The sequence below is a fragment of the Ranitomeya variabilis genome, chromosome 2 (assembly GCF_051348905.1).
Source record: "Ranitomeya variabilis isolate aRanVar5 chromosome 2, aRanVar5.hap1, whole genome shotgun sequence".
In the NCBI taxonomy this organism is placed as follows: domain Eukaryota; kingdom Metazoa; phylum Chordata; class Amphibia; order Anura; family Dendrobatidae; genus Ranitomeya; species Ranitomeya variabilis.
The window spans coordinates 1,082,431,988-1,082,447,093 of record NC_135233.1 but is presented as its reverse complement, the minus strand read 5'-3'; the positions used below and the strand labels follow the sequence as shown (position 1 = coordinate 1,082,447,093).

General features: G+C 44.8%; 1 protein-coding gene across 1 annotated transcript in view; it reads left to right on the top strand.

The window, feature by feature from the left end:
* Window positions 1-13,632, top strand: part of LOC143810216 (serotriflin-like) — a 62,438-nt gene extending 48,806 nt beyond the window's left edge. The window contains exon 8 of the mRNA XM_077293088.1: window positions 13,355-13,632. Within this exon, the coding sequence (XP_077149203.1) occupies window positions 13,355-13,500 (146 nt within the window). The 3' untranslated portion in view covers window positions 13,501-13,632. The remainder of the gene's footprint in view (window positions 1-13,354) is intronic.
* The last annotated feature ends 1,474 nt before the right edge of the window (window positions 13,633-15,106 follow it).

Here is a 15,106-nt window from a genome sequence, read left to right as displayed (position 1 = left end):
ACTGGGATCCTCTGTCGGAAACAATATTTTCAGGGATCCCATGCAAACGAACCACATTTTGAAAAAACAGCCGAACCAACTCGGAGGACGAAGGCAACTTAGGCAAGGGCACCAAATGGACCATCTTAGAAAAATGATCACACACCACCCAGATGACAGACATTCTCTGAGAGACAGGGAGATCCGAAATAAAATCCATGGAAATGTGCGTCAAAGGCCTCTTCGGGACAGGCAAAGGCAACAGCAAACCACTGGCATGAGAACAGCAAGGCTTAGCCCGAACACAAATTCCACAAGACTGCACAAAGGAACGCACATCCCGCGACAAGGAAGGCCACCAAAAGGACCTGGCCACCAAATCTCTGGTACCAAATATTCCAGGATGGCCCTCCAACACCGAAGAATGAACCTCAGAAATAACTCTGCTGGTCCATCTATCCGGGACAAACAGTCTCTCCGGTGGACAACAGTCAGGTCTATCCGCCTGAAACTCCTGCAGCACTCGTCGCAAATCTGGGGAGATGGCAGACAAAATCACCCCTTCTCTGAGAATACCAGCCGGCTCTGAATCTCCAGGAGAGTCAGGCACAAAACTCCTAGAAAGAGCATCAGCCTTTACATTCTTCGAACCAGGCAGGTACGAGACCACGAAATCAAAACGAGAGAAAAACAACGACCAACGAGCCTGTCTAGGATTCAGCCGCTTGTCCGACTCGAGATAAATCAGATTCTTGTGATCAGTCAAGACCACCACACGATGCTTAGCTCCCTCGAGCCAATGTCGCCACTCCTCAAATGCCCACTTCATAGCCAACAACTCCCGATTACCGACATCATAATTCTGCTCGGCAGGCGAAAACTTTCTTGAAAAGAAAGCACATGGCTTCATCACAGAGCCATCTGCGCTTCTCTGCGACAAAACAGCCCCCGCTCCAATCTCGGAAGCATCAACCTTGACCTGGAAAGGAAGAGAGACATCTGGCTGACATGAGACCGGAGCCGAAGAAAACCGGCGCTTCAGCTCCCGAAAGGCCTCCACAGCCGCAGGAGACCAGATAGTAACATCAGAACCTTTCTTGGTCAAATCCGTCAAGGGCTTAACAACACCAGAAAAATTAGAGATGAAGCGACGGTAAAAATTAGCAAAACCCAAGAACTTCTGAAGACTCTTAACAGATGTAGGCTGCGTCCAGTCATGAATAGCCTGAACCTTGACTGGGTCCATCTCAATAGTAGAAGGAGAAAAAATGAAACCCAAAAAAGAAACCTTCTGGACTCCAAAAAGACATTTTGAGCCCTTCACAAATAAAGCATTGGCACGCAGGACTTAAAACACCATCCTGACCTGCTTAACATGGGACTCCCAATCATCAGAAAAAAACAGAATATCATCCAGATACACAATCATAAATTTATCCAGATATTCGCGGAAGATGTCGTGCATAAAAGACTGAAAGACAGAAGGAGTGTTAGAAAGTCCAAAAGGCATCACCAAGTACTCAAAATGGCCTTCGGGCGTATTAAATGCAGTTTTCCATTCATCACCCTGCTTAATACGCACAAGGTTATACGCACCACAAAGATCTATCTTGGTGAACCAACTAGACCCCTTAATTCGAGCAAACAGATCAGATAACAATGGCAAAGGATACTGAAATTTGACCGTGATTTTATTTAGAAGGCGATAATCATTACAAGTAGTGTTGAGCATTCCGATACCGCAAGTATCGGGTATCGGCCGATACTTGCGGGTATCGGAATTCCGATACCGAGATCCGATACTTTTGTGGTATCGGGTATCGATATCGAAACAACATTAATGTAAAAATGTGTAAAAGAGAGAATTAAAATAAAAAATATTGCTATACTCACCTCTCCGACACAGCCTGCACCTTACCGAGGGAAGCGGCAGCGTTCTTTGTTTAAAATTTGCGCTTTTCTTTCCTTACGTGAAGTCCCGGCTTGTGATTGGTTGCGTGCCGCCCATGTGACCGCAACGCAACCAATCACAGCAAGCCGTGACATAATTTCAGGTCATTCAGTATTTTAAAATTACGCTCCGGCTATGTGATTGGTTGCGTCGCAGTCACATGGGCGACGCAACCAATCACAGCAAGCCGTGACGTAATTTCAGGTCATTCAGTATTTTAAAATTACGTCCCGGCTTTGTGATTGGTTGCGTCGCAGTCACATGGACGACGCAACCAATCACAAGCCGTGACGTCACGGGAGGCTGGACACGCGCGCATTTTAAAATGGCTTCCCGGCTTGTGATTGGTTGACAGCGACGCAACCAATCACAAGCCGGGACGTCACGGGAGGCTGGACTCGCGCAAATTTTAAAATGCGCGCGTGTCCAGCCTCCCGGCTTGTGATTGGTTGACAGCGACGCAACCAATCACAAGCCGGGACGTCACGGGAGGCTGGACTCGCGCGCATTTTAAAATGCGCGCGTGTCCAGCCTCCCGTAACGTCACGGCTTGTGATTGGTTGCGTCGCCCATGTGACTGCGACGCATCCAATCACAAAGCCGGGACGTAATTTTAAAATCCTTAAGGACCTGAAATTACGTCACGGCTTGCTGTGATTGGTTGCGTCGCCCATGTGACTGCGACGCAACCAATCACAAAGCCGGAGCGTAATTTTAAAATACTGAATGACCTGAAATTACGTCACGGCTTGCTGTGATTGGTTGCGTTGCAGTCACATGGGCGGCACGCAACCAATCACAAGCCGGGACTTCACGTAAGGAAAGAAAAGCGCGAATTTTAAGCAAACAACGCTGCCGGTTCCCTCGGAGAGGTGAGTATAGCAATATTTTTTATTTTAATTCTTTATTTTACACATTAATATGGTTCCCAGGGCCTGAAGGAGAGTTTCCTCTCCTTCAGACCCTGGGAACCATCAGGAATACCGTCCGATACTTGAGTCCCATTGACTTGTATTGGTATCGGGTATCGGTATCGGATTGGATCCGATACTTTGCCGGTATCGGCGGATACTTTCCGATACCGATACTTTCAAGTATCAGACGGCATCGCTCAACACTAATTACAAGGTCTCAGAGAACCATACTTCTTAGCCACAAAAAAGAACCCCGCACCAAGAGGCGAGGAGGAGGGGTGAATAAGTCCTTTCTCCAAAGACTCCTTTATATAACTCCGCATGGCAGCATGCTCCGGCACTGACAAATTGAAAAGTCGTCCCTTAGGAAACTTACTACTAGGAATCAAATTTATAGCACAATCACAATCCCTATGAGGAGGTAGAGAACTGAGTTTGGGCTCATCAAATACATCCTAGTAGTCTGACAAAAACGCAGGGACTTCAGAAGGAGTGGATGAAGCAATTGACAGCACAGGAGCGTCGCCATGAATTCCCTAACAACCTCAACTTGACACAGACATTGCTTTCCAATCCAGGACTGGATTATGAGTCTCCAACCATGGCAGACCCAACACGACAACATCATGCAAATTATGGAGCACAAGAAAGTGAGTCACCTCCTGATGAACAGGAGTCATGCACATGGTCACTTGTGTCCAGTACTGAGGTTTATTCGTAGCCAATGGCGTAGCATCAATTCCCCTTAGTGGAATAGGGAATTTTAAAGGCTCCAAAACAAAACCACAGCACCTGGCAAATGACAAGACCATCAGACTCAGGGCAGCCCCTGAATCTACAAAAGCCATAACCGGGTAAGATGACAAGGAACAAATAAGGGTAACAGACAAAATGAACTTAGGCTGTAAAGTACCAATGGTGACAGATTTATCAACCTTTTTTTTTTGCGCTTAGAGCATGCTGAGATAACATGAGCTGAGTCACCACAGTAAAAGCACAACCCATTTTGCCGTCTATAATTTTGCCGTTCACTTCTGGTCAGAATTCTATCACATTGCATAGACTCAGGTGTCTGTTCAGAAGACACCGCCAAATAGTGCGCAGGTTTGCGCTCCCGCAAACGCCGATCAATCTGAATGGCCAGAGTCATTGACTCATTCAGACCTGCAGGCGTAGGGAACCCCACCATGACATTCTTAATGGCCTCAGAAAGACCTTTTCTGAAATTTGCAGCCAGGGCACACTCATTCCACTGAGTAAGCACCGACCATTTCCGAAATTTCTGGCAGTACACCTCTGCTTCATCTTGCCCCTGAGAGAGGGCCAACAACGCTTTTTCAGCCTGGTTCTCAAGATTAGGTTCCTCATAAAGCAATCCAAGGGCCAGAAAAAACGCATCAACACTGAGCAATGCCGGATCCCCTGGCGCCAATGCGAAGGCCCAATCTTGAGGGTCACCACGCAAGAAAGAAATTATAATTTTAACTTGCTGAACGGAATCACCAGAGGAACGAGGTTTCAAAGAAAGAAACAATTTACAATTGTTCTTAAAATTCAGGAACCTAGATCTATCTCCAGAAAACAACTCCGGAATAGGTATTCTAGGCTCTGACATAGGACTGTGAACAACAAAATCCTGAATACTTTGTACCCTTGCAGCAAGATGATCTACACTGGAGGCCAAACTCTGAATATCCATATCAGCAGCTGAGTTCAGAGCCACACCAAGATTAAGAGGAGGAGAGAAGCTAGACACACAGCAGCTAGACACACGGCAAAAAAAAAAAAAATTCTCAAGGCTTCTTTTCTCCTGCTTCTGCCATGCAATTAACACTTTACCGGCCGGCTGTACTGTTATGATCCTAGTGGCAAGGATCGCAAGTAGGACTAGCTAAGTAACTAAACCGACTATAAACTCTGGGGAAGTGGTAACTGAATTGACCGCAACCTGATCCTATCCGCAAACAACTATAGGCAGCCGTGGAACGTTACCTGAAAATCCTAGACGTCTCTTCACGGCCTGAGAAACTGACTATTCCTAGAGGGAACGAAAGTCCTCACTTGCCTCAGTGAAATTACCCCAAAGATATAGAATAGCCCCCCACAAATATTAACGGTGAGTTAAGGGGAAAGCACAAATGCAGAGATGAAATTAGATTTAGCAAATGAGGCCCGCTAACACTAGAAAGCAGAAAATAGAAAGGGAACTGTGCGGTCAATTAAAAACCCTATTCAAAATATCCACGCAGAGATCGCTCGAGCCCCCGCACCAACTAACGGTGCGGGGGAAGATACTCTGTACTCCAGAGCAAACCAGCAGAAGAAATCACATATTAGCAAGCTGGACTAAACTCATCATACACAGAAATCATATTGCAGACTGATGAGCAAAAAATAATTAAACAGAACTTAGCTTCTCCTGAAGAGACTGAAACCGAAGATAATCAGGAGTAATCAGAATAGTACTGACTGAGTACATCGACAGCCGGCAACAAGTGGAAGTGAAACAAGCCAAATAGGAAACTCCCAAGTGAATAACGAGGCAGCTGATCAGCCAAAGACCCGCAGGATAACAAACAAAGCCACCAGGGGGAGCCCAAAACAAAAGTCACACAACACCACCCGTGACCACAAGAGGGAGCCTGAAAACAGAGCTCACAACAGAAACATACTGACCAGCCGATCCGCATGAATGTCCGAGGCTGGTACCCAAGACCTCTCCTCAGGCCCATAACCACGCCAGTGTACCAAGTACTGTAAAGTGCGGTGCACTACATGAGAGTCAACCACCTTGGAGACTTCAAATTCCAAATTACCATCCACCAAGACTGGAGAAGGCATCGGCGTCGCATCCACAAGACCCACCACTTTTTTTAGCAACGATCTGTGGAACATGTTGTGTATCTTATACACCGTAGGAAGCTCCAATCGGTAAGCTACTGGGTTAATGACGGCGGCGACCCTAAATGGACCAATAAACCTTGGACCCAATTTAAGGGATGGTATTTTGAGTCTTATGTTTTTTGTGGATAACCACACCCAGTCATCCACACTCAGGTCCGGACCTGGCACACGCCTACTGCCAGCCACACGTTTGTACCTAGCACCCATGCTCAACAGGCGCTGTTTCACTCTCCTTCAGACTGATGACAGTTGTGCTCCTATCTGGTCTTCCGCTGGGACGCTGGAAGAGCCCCCCTGACTCAAAGTACAAAATTGAGGATGAAGCCCGTAAACACAAAAAAACGGAGACTCCCCAGAAGATTCCTGGCGGTTATTATTTATGGCAAACTCAGCCAAAGGAAGGAACATCGACCACTCCTCCTGATTATCAGAAACAAAGCAGCGTAAATACTGTTCCAAATTTTGGTTCATACGCTTGGTCTGACCATTTGACTGGGGATGAAATGCCGAAGAATGAGACAACTTGATCCCCAGCCGTGAGCAAAATGCTTTCCAAAATTTTGCCACAAACTGAGACCCCCTATCAGAAACGATGTCAGATGGAACCTCATGAAGTCTGACCACCTCCTGCACAAATACCTGAGCCAGAGTCTTGGCATTAGGCAACGACGGCAAAGACACAAAGTGCGACATCTTTGAGAACCGATCAACAATCACTAAGATGACCGTGTTCCCAGCAGAAGAGGGCAAGTCAGTGATAAAATCCATGGAGATCTCCGTCCATGTCTTACTAGGTACCTCGAGAGGAAGTAGTGTGCCAACAGGACGGGAGCGGGGCGTCTTAGCCCTAGCGCACGTGGTGCAAGCTGACACGTACGAGACCACGTCCTCTTGGATTTTGGGCCACCAAAACCGACGTGACACAAACTCCAAAGTACCCCTGACCCCTGGGTGGCCAGCCAGGACAGCATCATGATGCTCCGCCAAAACCTTTAAGCGGAGAAGAAGCGGTACAAATTATTTTTTGATGGGAAGCCCAGGTGGTACTTCCTCCTGGGCCTCGGCAATCTCAGCCTCAACCTCGGTTGTGAGAGCCGAAACTATAACACCTTTTTGGAGGATGGGTACCGGATCTTCCCGAGGTTCTCCCTGCAGAAAACACCTGGACAAAGCATCCGCTTTAGTGTTTTTAGACCCAGGTCGGTAAGTAACAACAAAGTTGAACCGCGTGAAAAACAATGCCCAGCGAGCCTGCCTAGGGGACAGATGCTTGGCAGACTCCAAATAAAGTAAATTCTTATGGTCAGTAATAACAGTAACCTGATGAACTGACCCCTCCAAAAAGTGCCGCCATTCCTCAAAGGCCAACTTGATTGCCAACAACTCCCTGTTGCCGATATCGTAGTTACGTTCGGTGGGCGACAGTTTCTTGGAGAAATAGGCGCATGGACGCAACTCGCCCAAGGATGAGCCTTGTGACAGCACCGCCCCCACACCAACCTCAGACGCATCAACTTCCACGACAAATGGTTTCGATACGTCTGGCTGCACAAGAATAGGGGCCGAAACAAAACTGTTCTTAAGAAATTCAAATGCGCGTACAGCAGCCTCAGGCCAGACGGAGAGATTGGTACTCTTTTTAGTCATGTCAGTTAGCGGTTTACCAATGGTAGAAAGCCCTTTGATAAACTTCCTATAGTAGTTAGAAAACCAAAGGAACCGCTGAAGTGCTTTTAGTTTATCAGGCCGTTCCCAACTCAACACCGCTTGCACCTTAGCAGCGTCCATTTTAAACCCAGAAGCAGACACAATATAACCCAAGAAAGGCAACTCCTGAACCGAAAATACACATTTCTCAAGTTTTGCAAAGAGCTTATTCTCTCTGAGAAGCTGTAACACCTGCCTGACATGCTCTAAATGAGTATCATGGTCACGTGAATAAATGAGAATGTCATCTAGGTACACAATAATGAATTTCCCCAAAACATGCGAGAACACATCATTTATGAAATGTTGAAACACTGCAGGCGCATTTGTCGACCCAAATGGCATCACCAAATTTTCAAAATGACCCTCAAGAGTATTAAAAGCTGTCTTCCACTCATCACCTTGACGGACTCTTATGAGGTTTTACGCCCCCCTGAGGTCAAGCTTGGTAAACAACTTAGCACCTGCCACCTGGTTGAACAAATCTGGTATCAGTGGCATAGGGTATGGATCACAAATCGTAATCTGGTTTAACTCCCTGAAATCCAGACCCGGGCGTAGTCCGCCATCTTTCTTCTTAACGAAGAAGAACCCCACTGCCACAGGCGAAGACGAAGGCCTGATGTTCCCTTTGCTTAAACTTTCAGCAATGTAGTCCTTTAACGCTTGTCTCTCAGGGCCGGAAATGTTAAACATCCTCGCTTTCGGCAATTTGGCCCCTGGTTCAAACCTGATAGTACAGTCATAGGGGCAATGTGGTGGCAATTCTGAGCAACCCTTCTCTGAGAACACATCCGCAAAATCCAGAAGTGACTCAGGAATGCATGAAGTCACCGCGGACACACATGTGACCAGGCAGTTCTCCTGGCAGAATTCGCTCCGCTGAATTATGTCCTGAGTTTTCCAGTCAATAACCGGGTTGTGCATATACAACCATGGAAAACCCAAAACCACCTGTGCAGGAAGAGTCCTGAGCACCTTACATGTAACCTGCTCGAAATGTGGAACCCCAATGTGGAGTTTCACCTCAGCCACAAACTCAGTAATCTCACCCTGTGGGAGAGGAGCAGCATTGATGGTGAGCACGCGAAAAGGATGAGGCAGTTTTTCGATCCTAAAACCGACTGTGCACGCAAACTCCTCATCAATTAGATTTGTGGCAGAACCACTATCCACAAAAACAGTGATTGGGAGCTCTCTGCCAGCGATAATAACTTTGGCAGGGAGCATGCATTGAGAAACCACCATGGAGGAAATGCATAAGCTCAGATTGGCCTCCTCCACACTCTCTGAGCTTAGAAGTTTTCCGCCGTTGCGTTTTTCTTAGACAGCAGAGGACAAATGTTAACAAAATGACCAGTTTTACCACAGTAAAAACAGGCTCCATGCTTCCTGAGCAAAGGGGCTCGATGCTTAACATGTGACACCCCTGCGATTTGCATAGGCTCCGTGGGCTCACCTGCAGCAACCTCACGTGAACCTAAGACCTCTCCCATAGGTGGCGTCTCATGCTCCCCCTGACGCAAACGGCGATCAATGCAGACAACAAGACTCATAGCGGAATCTAGAGAAGCAGGAGTCTCGTACATCAGGAGGGCTTTTTTAACCCTTCCAGAAACCCCATGAATAAACTGACTCCGCAGCGCGGGATCATTCCATTGTGTGTCGACCGCCCAGTGGCGAAATTCAGAACAGTAATCCTCTGCAACACGCTCCCCCTGGCGAATAGCACGGATCTTAGATTCTGCTAAAGCCATTCTGTCAGGATCATCGTAAATGTGTCCAAGAGCAGAAAAAAAACTCTCCACTGAGTTAAATGCAGCAGAATCAGATGGCAAAGAAAACGCCCATGCTTGGGGGTCTCCGTTTAGTAATGACAACACCAGGCCTACACGCTGAGCCTCATTACCTGAGGAGATCGGGCGCATACGTAAATATAGTTTGCAAGCTTCACGAAAAGTAACAAATTTACTGCATTCCCCAGCAAACCTTTCAGGTAAAGGAAACTTAGGCTCAGCAACTCTACCTGTCGCTTCAGCTTGCACATTAGATACTACTAGTCCTTGTTGCTGCACTGCCCCCCTCAACTCAGTGACCTGTAGGGACAGTACCTCCAACTGCTGGGTTATGGAAGTCATGGGATCCATGGAATTAATATAATATTGGCCGATTATAATGTCACGGGAAACCTAAGTAGGCAAAAGCTAATAACCCGGGCTCCTGCGATTTCCCTCAGGCTAGGGAAACCCTGACTGACCCTCTCCCAGAGTTTACACTGATGGTGTGCATGTCTGGGCCTCCATCCTCACCCTATCTCCTGTTTCAACCCTAAGCTGAAACGACCACCCACCACTCAGTGAGTAGAACACACACCAATACCCACAGTTAGCACAGACAAGGATAACGGAAAATATACACCACGCCACAGTCACACAGGAATACACTATATGTGCACAGGGCAAAACAAATACAAATATAGGAAGGAGAAAATATGACAAAGGGAAATACACCACCAGATACGATACTCCAACTCCTAGACCACCACACCAGACCGAGATAACCAAGCACAAGACAGAAGCTATAATCGGCGACGCCCAATGTTCAGCAGAACTATTTAAAGGCAGTGGGCGTGACCCAGCTTCCAATCCGAGTACCAGCTAAATTAACCCCGGACCAGCTAGATAAAATCTAGCTGACGCCACTGAGCGCATAGTGGACAAAAGCGAATTACCGCTGTCTGTCGAACGCCCTAGTGTGAACAGCGTCCAACATGACAATAATAGATAGATAGATAGATAGATAATAGATAGATAGATAGATAGATAATAGATAGATAGATAATAGATAGATGGATAGATAGATAGTAGATAGATAATAGATAGATGGATAATAGCTAGATAATAGATAGATAACAGATAAATAGATAGATAGATAATAGCTAGATAAATAGATAATAGATAGATAGATAGATAATAGATAGATAGATAGATAGATAGATAATAGATCATAGATAGATAACAGATAAATAGATAGATAGATAGATAGATAGATAGATAGATAGATAATAGATAGATGATAGATAGACAGATGATAGATAATAGATAGATATAGATAGACTAGATGGTAGCCCGATTCTAACGCATCGGGTATTCTTGAATATGTATGTAGTTTATTTATGAAGATTTTAGAATAATACATTGAATACACAGGATTCGGCCGGCCGCGACCAATTCGAATTTGAAGCGTGGTTCAAATCCCACGCCAATTCGCGACCGGACTGAGCCTGTCGCTGATTGTTCGTGGCCGGCCACGTAGTATATAGCACAGCCACATAGTATGTAACAGCCCACATAGTAAATAGCACAGCCACGTAGTATATTACACAGCCACGTAGTATATAGCACAGCAGAGTATATAGCACAGCCACATAGTATATAGCACAGCCCGCGGAGTGTATAACAGCCCTCATAGCATATAACACAGCCACGTAGTTTATAACAGCCCACGTAGCATATAACACAGCTCACATAGTATATAACAGCCCACGCACGCAGTGTATAACACAGCCCATGTACTATATAGCACAGCCCACGTAGTGTATAACACAGCCCACGTAGTGTATAGCACCGGCCACGTAGTATATAACAGCCCACGTAGTGTATAACACAGCCCATGTAGCATATAGCACAGCCCACGTAGTACTGTATATAACAGCCCACGTAGTGTATAGCACAGCCACGTAGCATATAGCACAGCCACGTAGTATATTGCACAGCCACATAGTATATAGCACAGCCCACATAGTAAATAGCACAGCCCGTGTAGTATATTGCACAGCCCGCGTAGTATATAGCACAGCCGACGTAGTATATTGCACAGCCACGTAGTATATTGCGCAGCCCATGTAGTATATTGCACTGCCCACGCAGTATATTGCACAGCCCACGTAGTATATAGCAAAGCCGACGTAGTATATTGCACAGCCACGTAGTATATTGCACAGACACGTAGTATATTGCACAGCCCACATAGTATATTGCACAGCCCACATAGTATATAGCAATGTGGGCATCATAACCCTGTTAAAAAAAGAATTAAAATAAAAAATAGTTATATACTCACCTTCCATTGGCTCCCGGATCCAGGCGAAGCGTTTACCGATGGTCCTGGCGCGCTCTGGTCCCAAGAGTGCATTGCGGTCTCGTGAGATGATGACTGTTGTGAATTCTGCTCTTGGGTTCCCTCTGGTGGTTGTTGGTGGTAGCGCAGTTGTCTCTGGGTTGTAATCCTGGGCAGGTGTTTCTACTTTTTGCAGCTCTACTAGGTATTTAGGTGTGCAGGATCCATTAGCCATTGCCAGTTGTCCATTGTTCTTGGAGGGTTTATATCTTTGTCTGGTTCCTCCTGCCCTGCTGTCAATTCAGCCAAGATAAGTTTCTGGTTTATTTTTCTGCAGCACACATGCAGTGTGCTTTACAATTCAGAACAATTCATTGTTTTTTCTTGTCCAGCTTAGACTTGTTAGGATTTTTTCTGTCATGCTGGATTCTCTGGAGATGCAGATATACGTTCTATGTCTTTAGTTAGATGTGGAATTTTTGTATTTTCTGCTGTGGATATTTTTGAGGGTTTTAATACTGACTGCTTAGTACTCTGTCCTATCCTTTACTATTTAGCTAGAAGTGCCTCTTTTGCTAAATCCTGTTTTCTGTCTGTGTGTGTGTCTTACTCTAATATTCACAGTCAATATTTGTGGGGGGCTGCCTATCCTTTGGGGTTTCTGCTCTGAGGCAAGATAGAATTCCCATTTCCATCTATAGGGTTATTTAGTCCTCCGGCTGTGTCGAGGTGTCTAGGATGTGTTAGGTACATCCCACGGCTACTTCTAGTTGCGGTGTCAGTTTAGGGTTGCGGTCAGTACAAGTTCCACTCTCTCCAGAGAAAGTCTCATGCGGCTCCAAGGTCACTGGATCATAACAGATGACGTAGCGGTCTCACAAGATCGCAATGCATGGAGCGGTCACTGGAACGTCGCGAGGAGCGGGAAAGGCCTGTTCTGGATCCGAGGGGCCGACGGACGGTGAGTATATAACGATTTTTTATTTTTTTAATTATTTTTAACATTAGATCTTTTTACTATTGATGCTTCATAGGCAGCATCAATAGTAAAAAGTTGGTCACACAGGGTTAATAGCAGCGTTAACGGAGTGCGTTACATCACGGCATAATGCGGTCCATGACTGCTGCCATTAAGCCTTTGTGAGCGCTGACTGCGGGGAGTAAGGAGCGGCCATTTTACCGCCGGACTGTGCCCGTCGCTGATTGGTCGTGGCTGTTTTGCCGCGACCAATCAGCGACTTGGGATTTCTGTGACAGACAGAAAGACAGACAGAAGGACAGACAGAAAGATGGAAGTGACCCTTAGAAAATTATATAGTAGATAACAGATAGATGATAGATAGATAGATAGATAGATAGATAGATAGATAGATAGATAGATAGATAGATAGATAGATAGATAGATCAATTCTAAACTTTTGGTGCTTGTTTAGATCTTCTAGGTAAAGTCCTGTGATCACAGCAGAAATCAACATTGATTCTTGCAGGCAATCTCTCTCTTCTGCGGCAATGTGAGAGGACAGCGAGGAGGCGATGCCAGTGTTCTCTCATCCTGTATACACCTGTGTACACAGTGCTAGGACCAAGTTATAACTTTTCAGTGTTTTTACCAGTGATTGCATTCTCCTATCAGTGAATTAAGCGCTGGTTACAGCACAATAACTGAGCGCTCAGTGGGAAGTCTTTAGTTTGTCACTGCTGGTTTCAGTGTAAATCTATATTACTGGGAAAAAAATCATTTTTAATACATTGCAGTAACGGTTGCTATCATTTATTTCAGTGAATGCCTGTCCACACGATGACGACTATGACGAATGTCCAACATACAAGGAATTCTGTGACGTCGATGAGGAAGGAATAGATGAGCAGTATCAGATTAGGAACATTTGTAAAGAGACTTGTTACTGTGACGGAGAGATTCGTTAATCACTCTAATATCAGGCAGATCAACTAATGCATCATGTACCAATCAATGATAGTTTGCAGACCATATTTCTTATGTGACACATTAAAATTTAAGGAGAAAATAAGACTGTGTGCCATAGATTTTTTTATTCTATTTTGTTTGTTCTAAAGAGCAACCTTTCCACTGACATTTAGTGAGACTGTCACCTATCTATCTATCGTCTATCATCTATCTATCTATCTATCTATCTATCTATCTATCTATCTATCTATCTATCTATCTATCATCTATCTATCTATCCATCTATCTATTATCTATCATCTCTTCTATCTATCTATCTATCTATCTATCTATCTATCTATCTATCTATCTATCATCTATTATCTATCTATTTATCTATCTATTATCTAACTATCTATCTATCTATCTATCCATCTATCTATTATCTATCTATCTATCTATCTATCTATCTATCTATCTATTATCTATCTATCTATCTATCTATCTATTTATCTATCCATTATCTATCTATCTATCCATCTATCTATCCATCTATCTATTATCTATCTATCTATCTATCTATTATCTATCTATCTATCTATCTATCTATCTATTTATCTATCCATTATCTATCTATCTATCTATCTATCTATCTATCTATCTATCTATCTGTTAGCCCTCAGAAACAACTTAGGTCAATAGTCCTTCTCATGCACCACTGGCGGCTCCATGCTGGCTCGGTTAGACCTCTCCACAGGATTCTGAGTTATCTGAAGGAGGTCTTTTTTTGAGTCCAGAGAGACAGATATTCAACATGGATAAAGAAAATGAGAGGGGGAAGGAGGAGCTTGAGGGCAAAGAAAAAGGTTTCGGACACAATTCCTACAACCTAGAAGAATCCCCCATGGCAAAGGGTTACCCACTCCACCAACCTAGTGATGAACATTTCTTCAAAGACAGTGGACAATGCTGAGTTATCCATCCTTAATAAAGATTTATCCCATTGTCCTGTTAATCGCACTGATGTTTTTGATGTTGAAATCGACCTTACCTGTTTCTTTAGATCCTTGAGTTGGAAATATTTCTTTAATAGAAATGAAATCTTCTCAAGATCAAACACAGAGTGATGTCACTCCTTTCCAGGGTAAGGTCTTGGGCCCCAAAATTAGGAGTAGACAACCAGCTGATCACAGTATTGAAACCTACATTGATTTGGTCTCTAGGGTGGTGATGGCCATAATTTTGAAGGAATCTCCCAGGGTAAGACCAAATCTAGAAAAGAGACAAATTGATCCACTTCGAGTTTTGCAAAATAAGATGTCCATTATTTATAAACCAGCCGATAAAGGTAGAGCCTTGGTGGTTCAAGACCGATTTGACTATGTGGATGAAATATCTCGACAATTGGCAGCTGATGAGGTATATGTACGCCTTTATGGTGACCATAAATTTGGGATCCTGTTAGAATCTGTTTAGTTTGTGACTGTTTGCTATTTTCTTGTGGAGTTCTGACTGCTGGTCTTTTTCCTCTGGTGCTGGGCTTGTCTTGGGTCAGGTGATCGTATCACTCTTTATTAACCACCACCTGCCTCCCAGTCCTTGCTGGACAACAGTGTTTATCTGCTT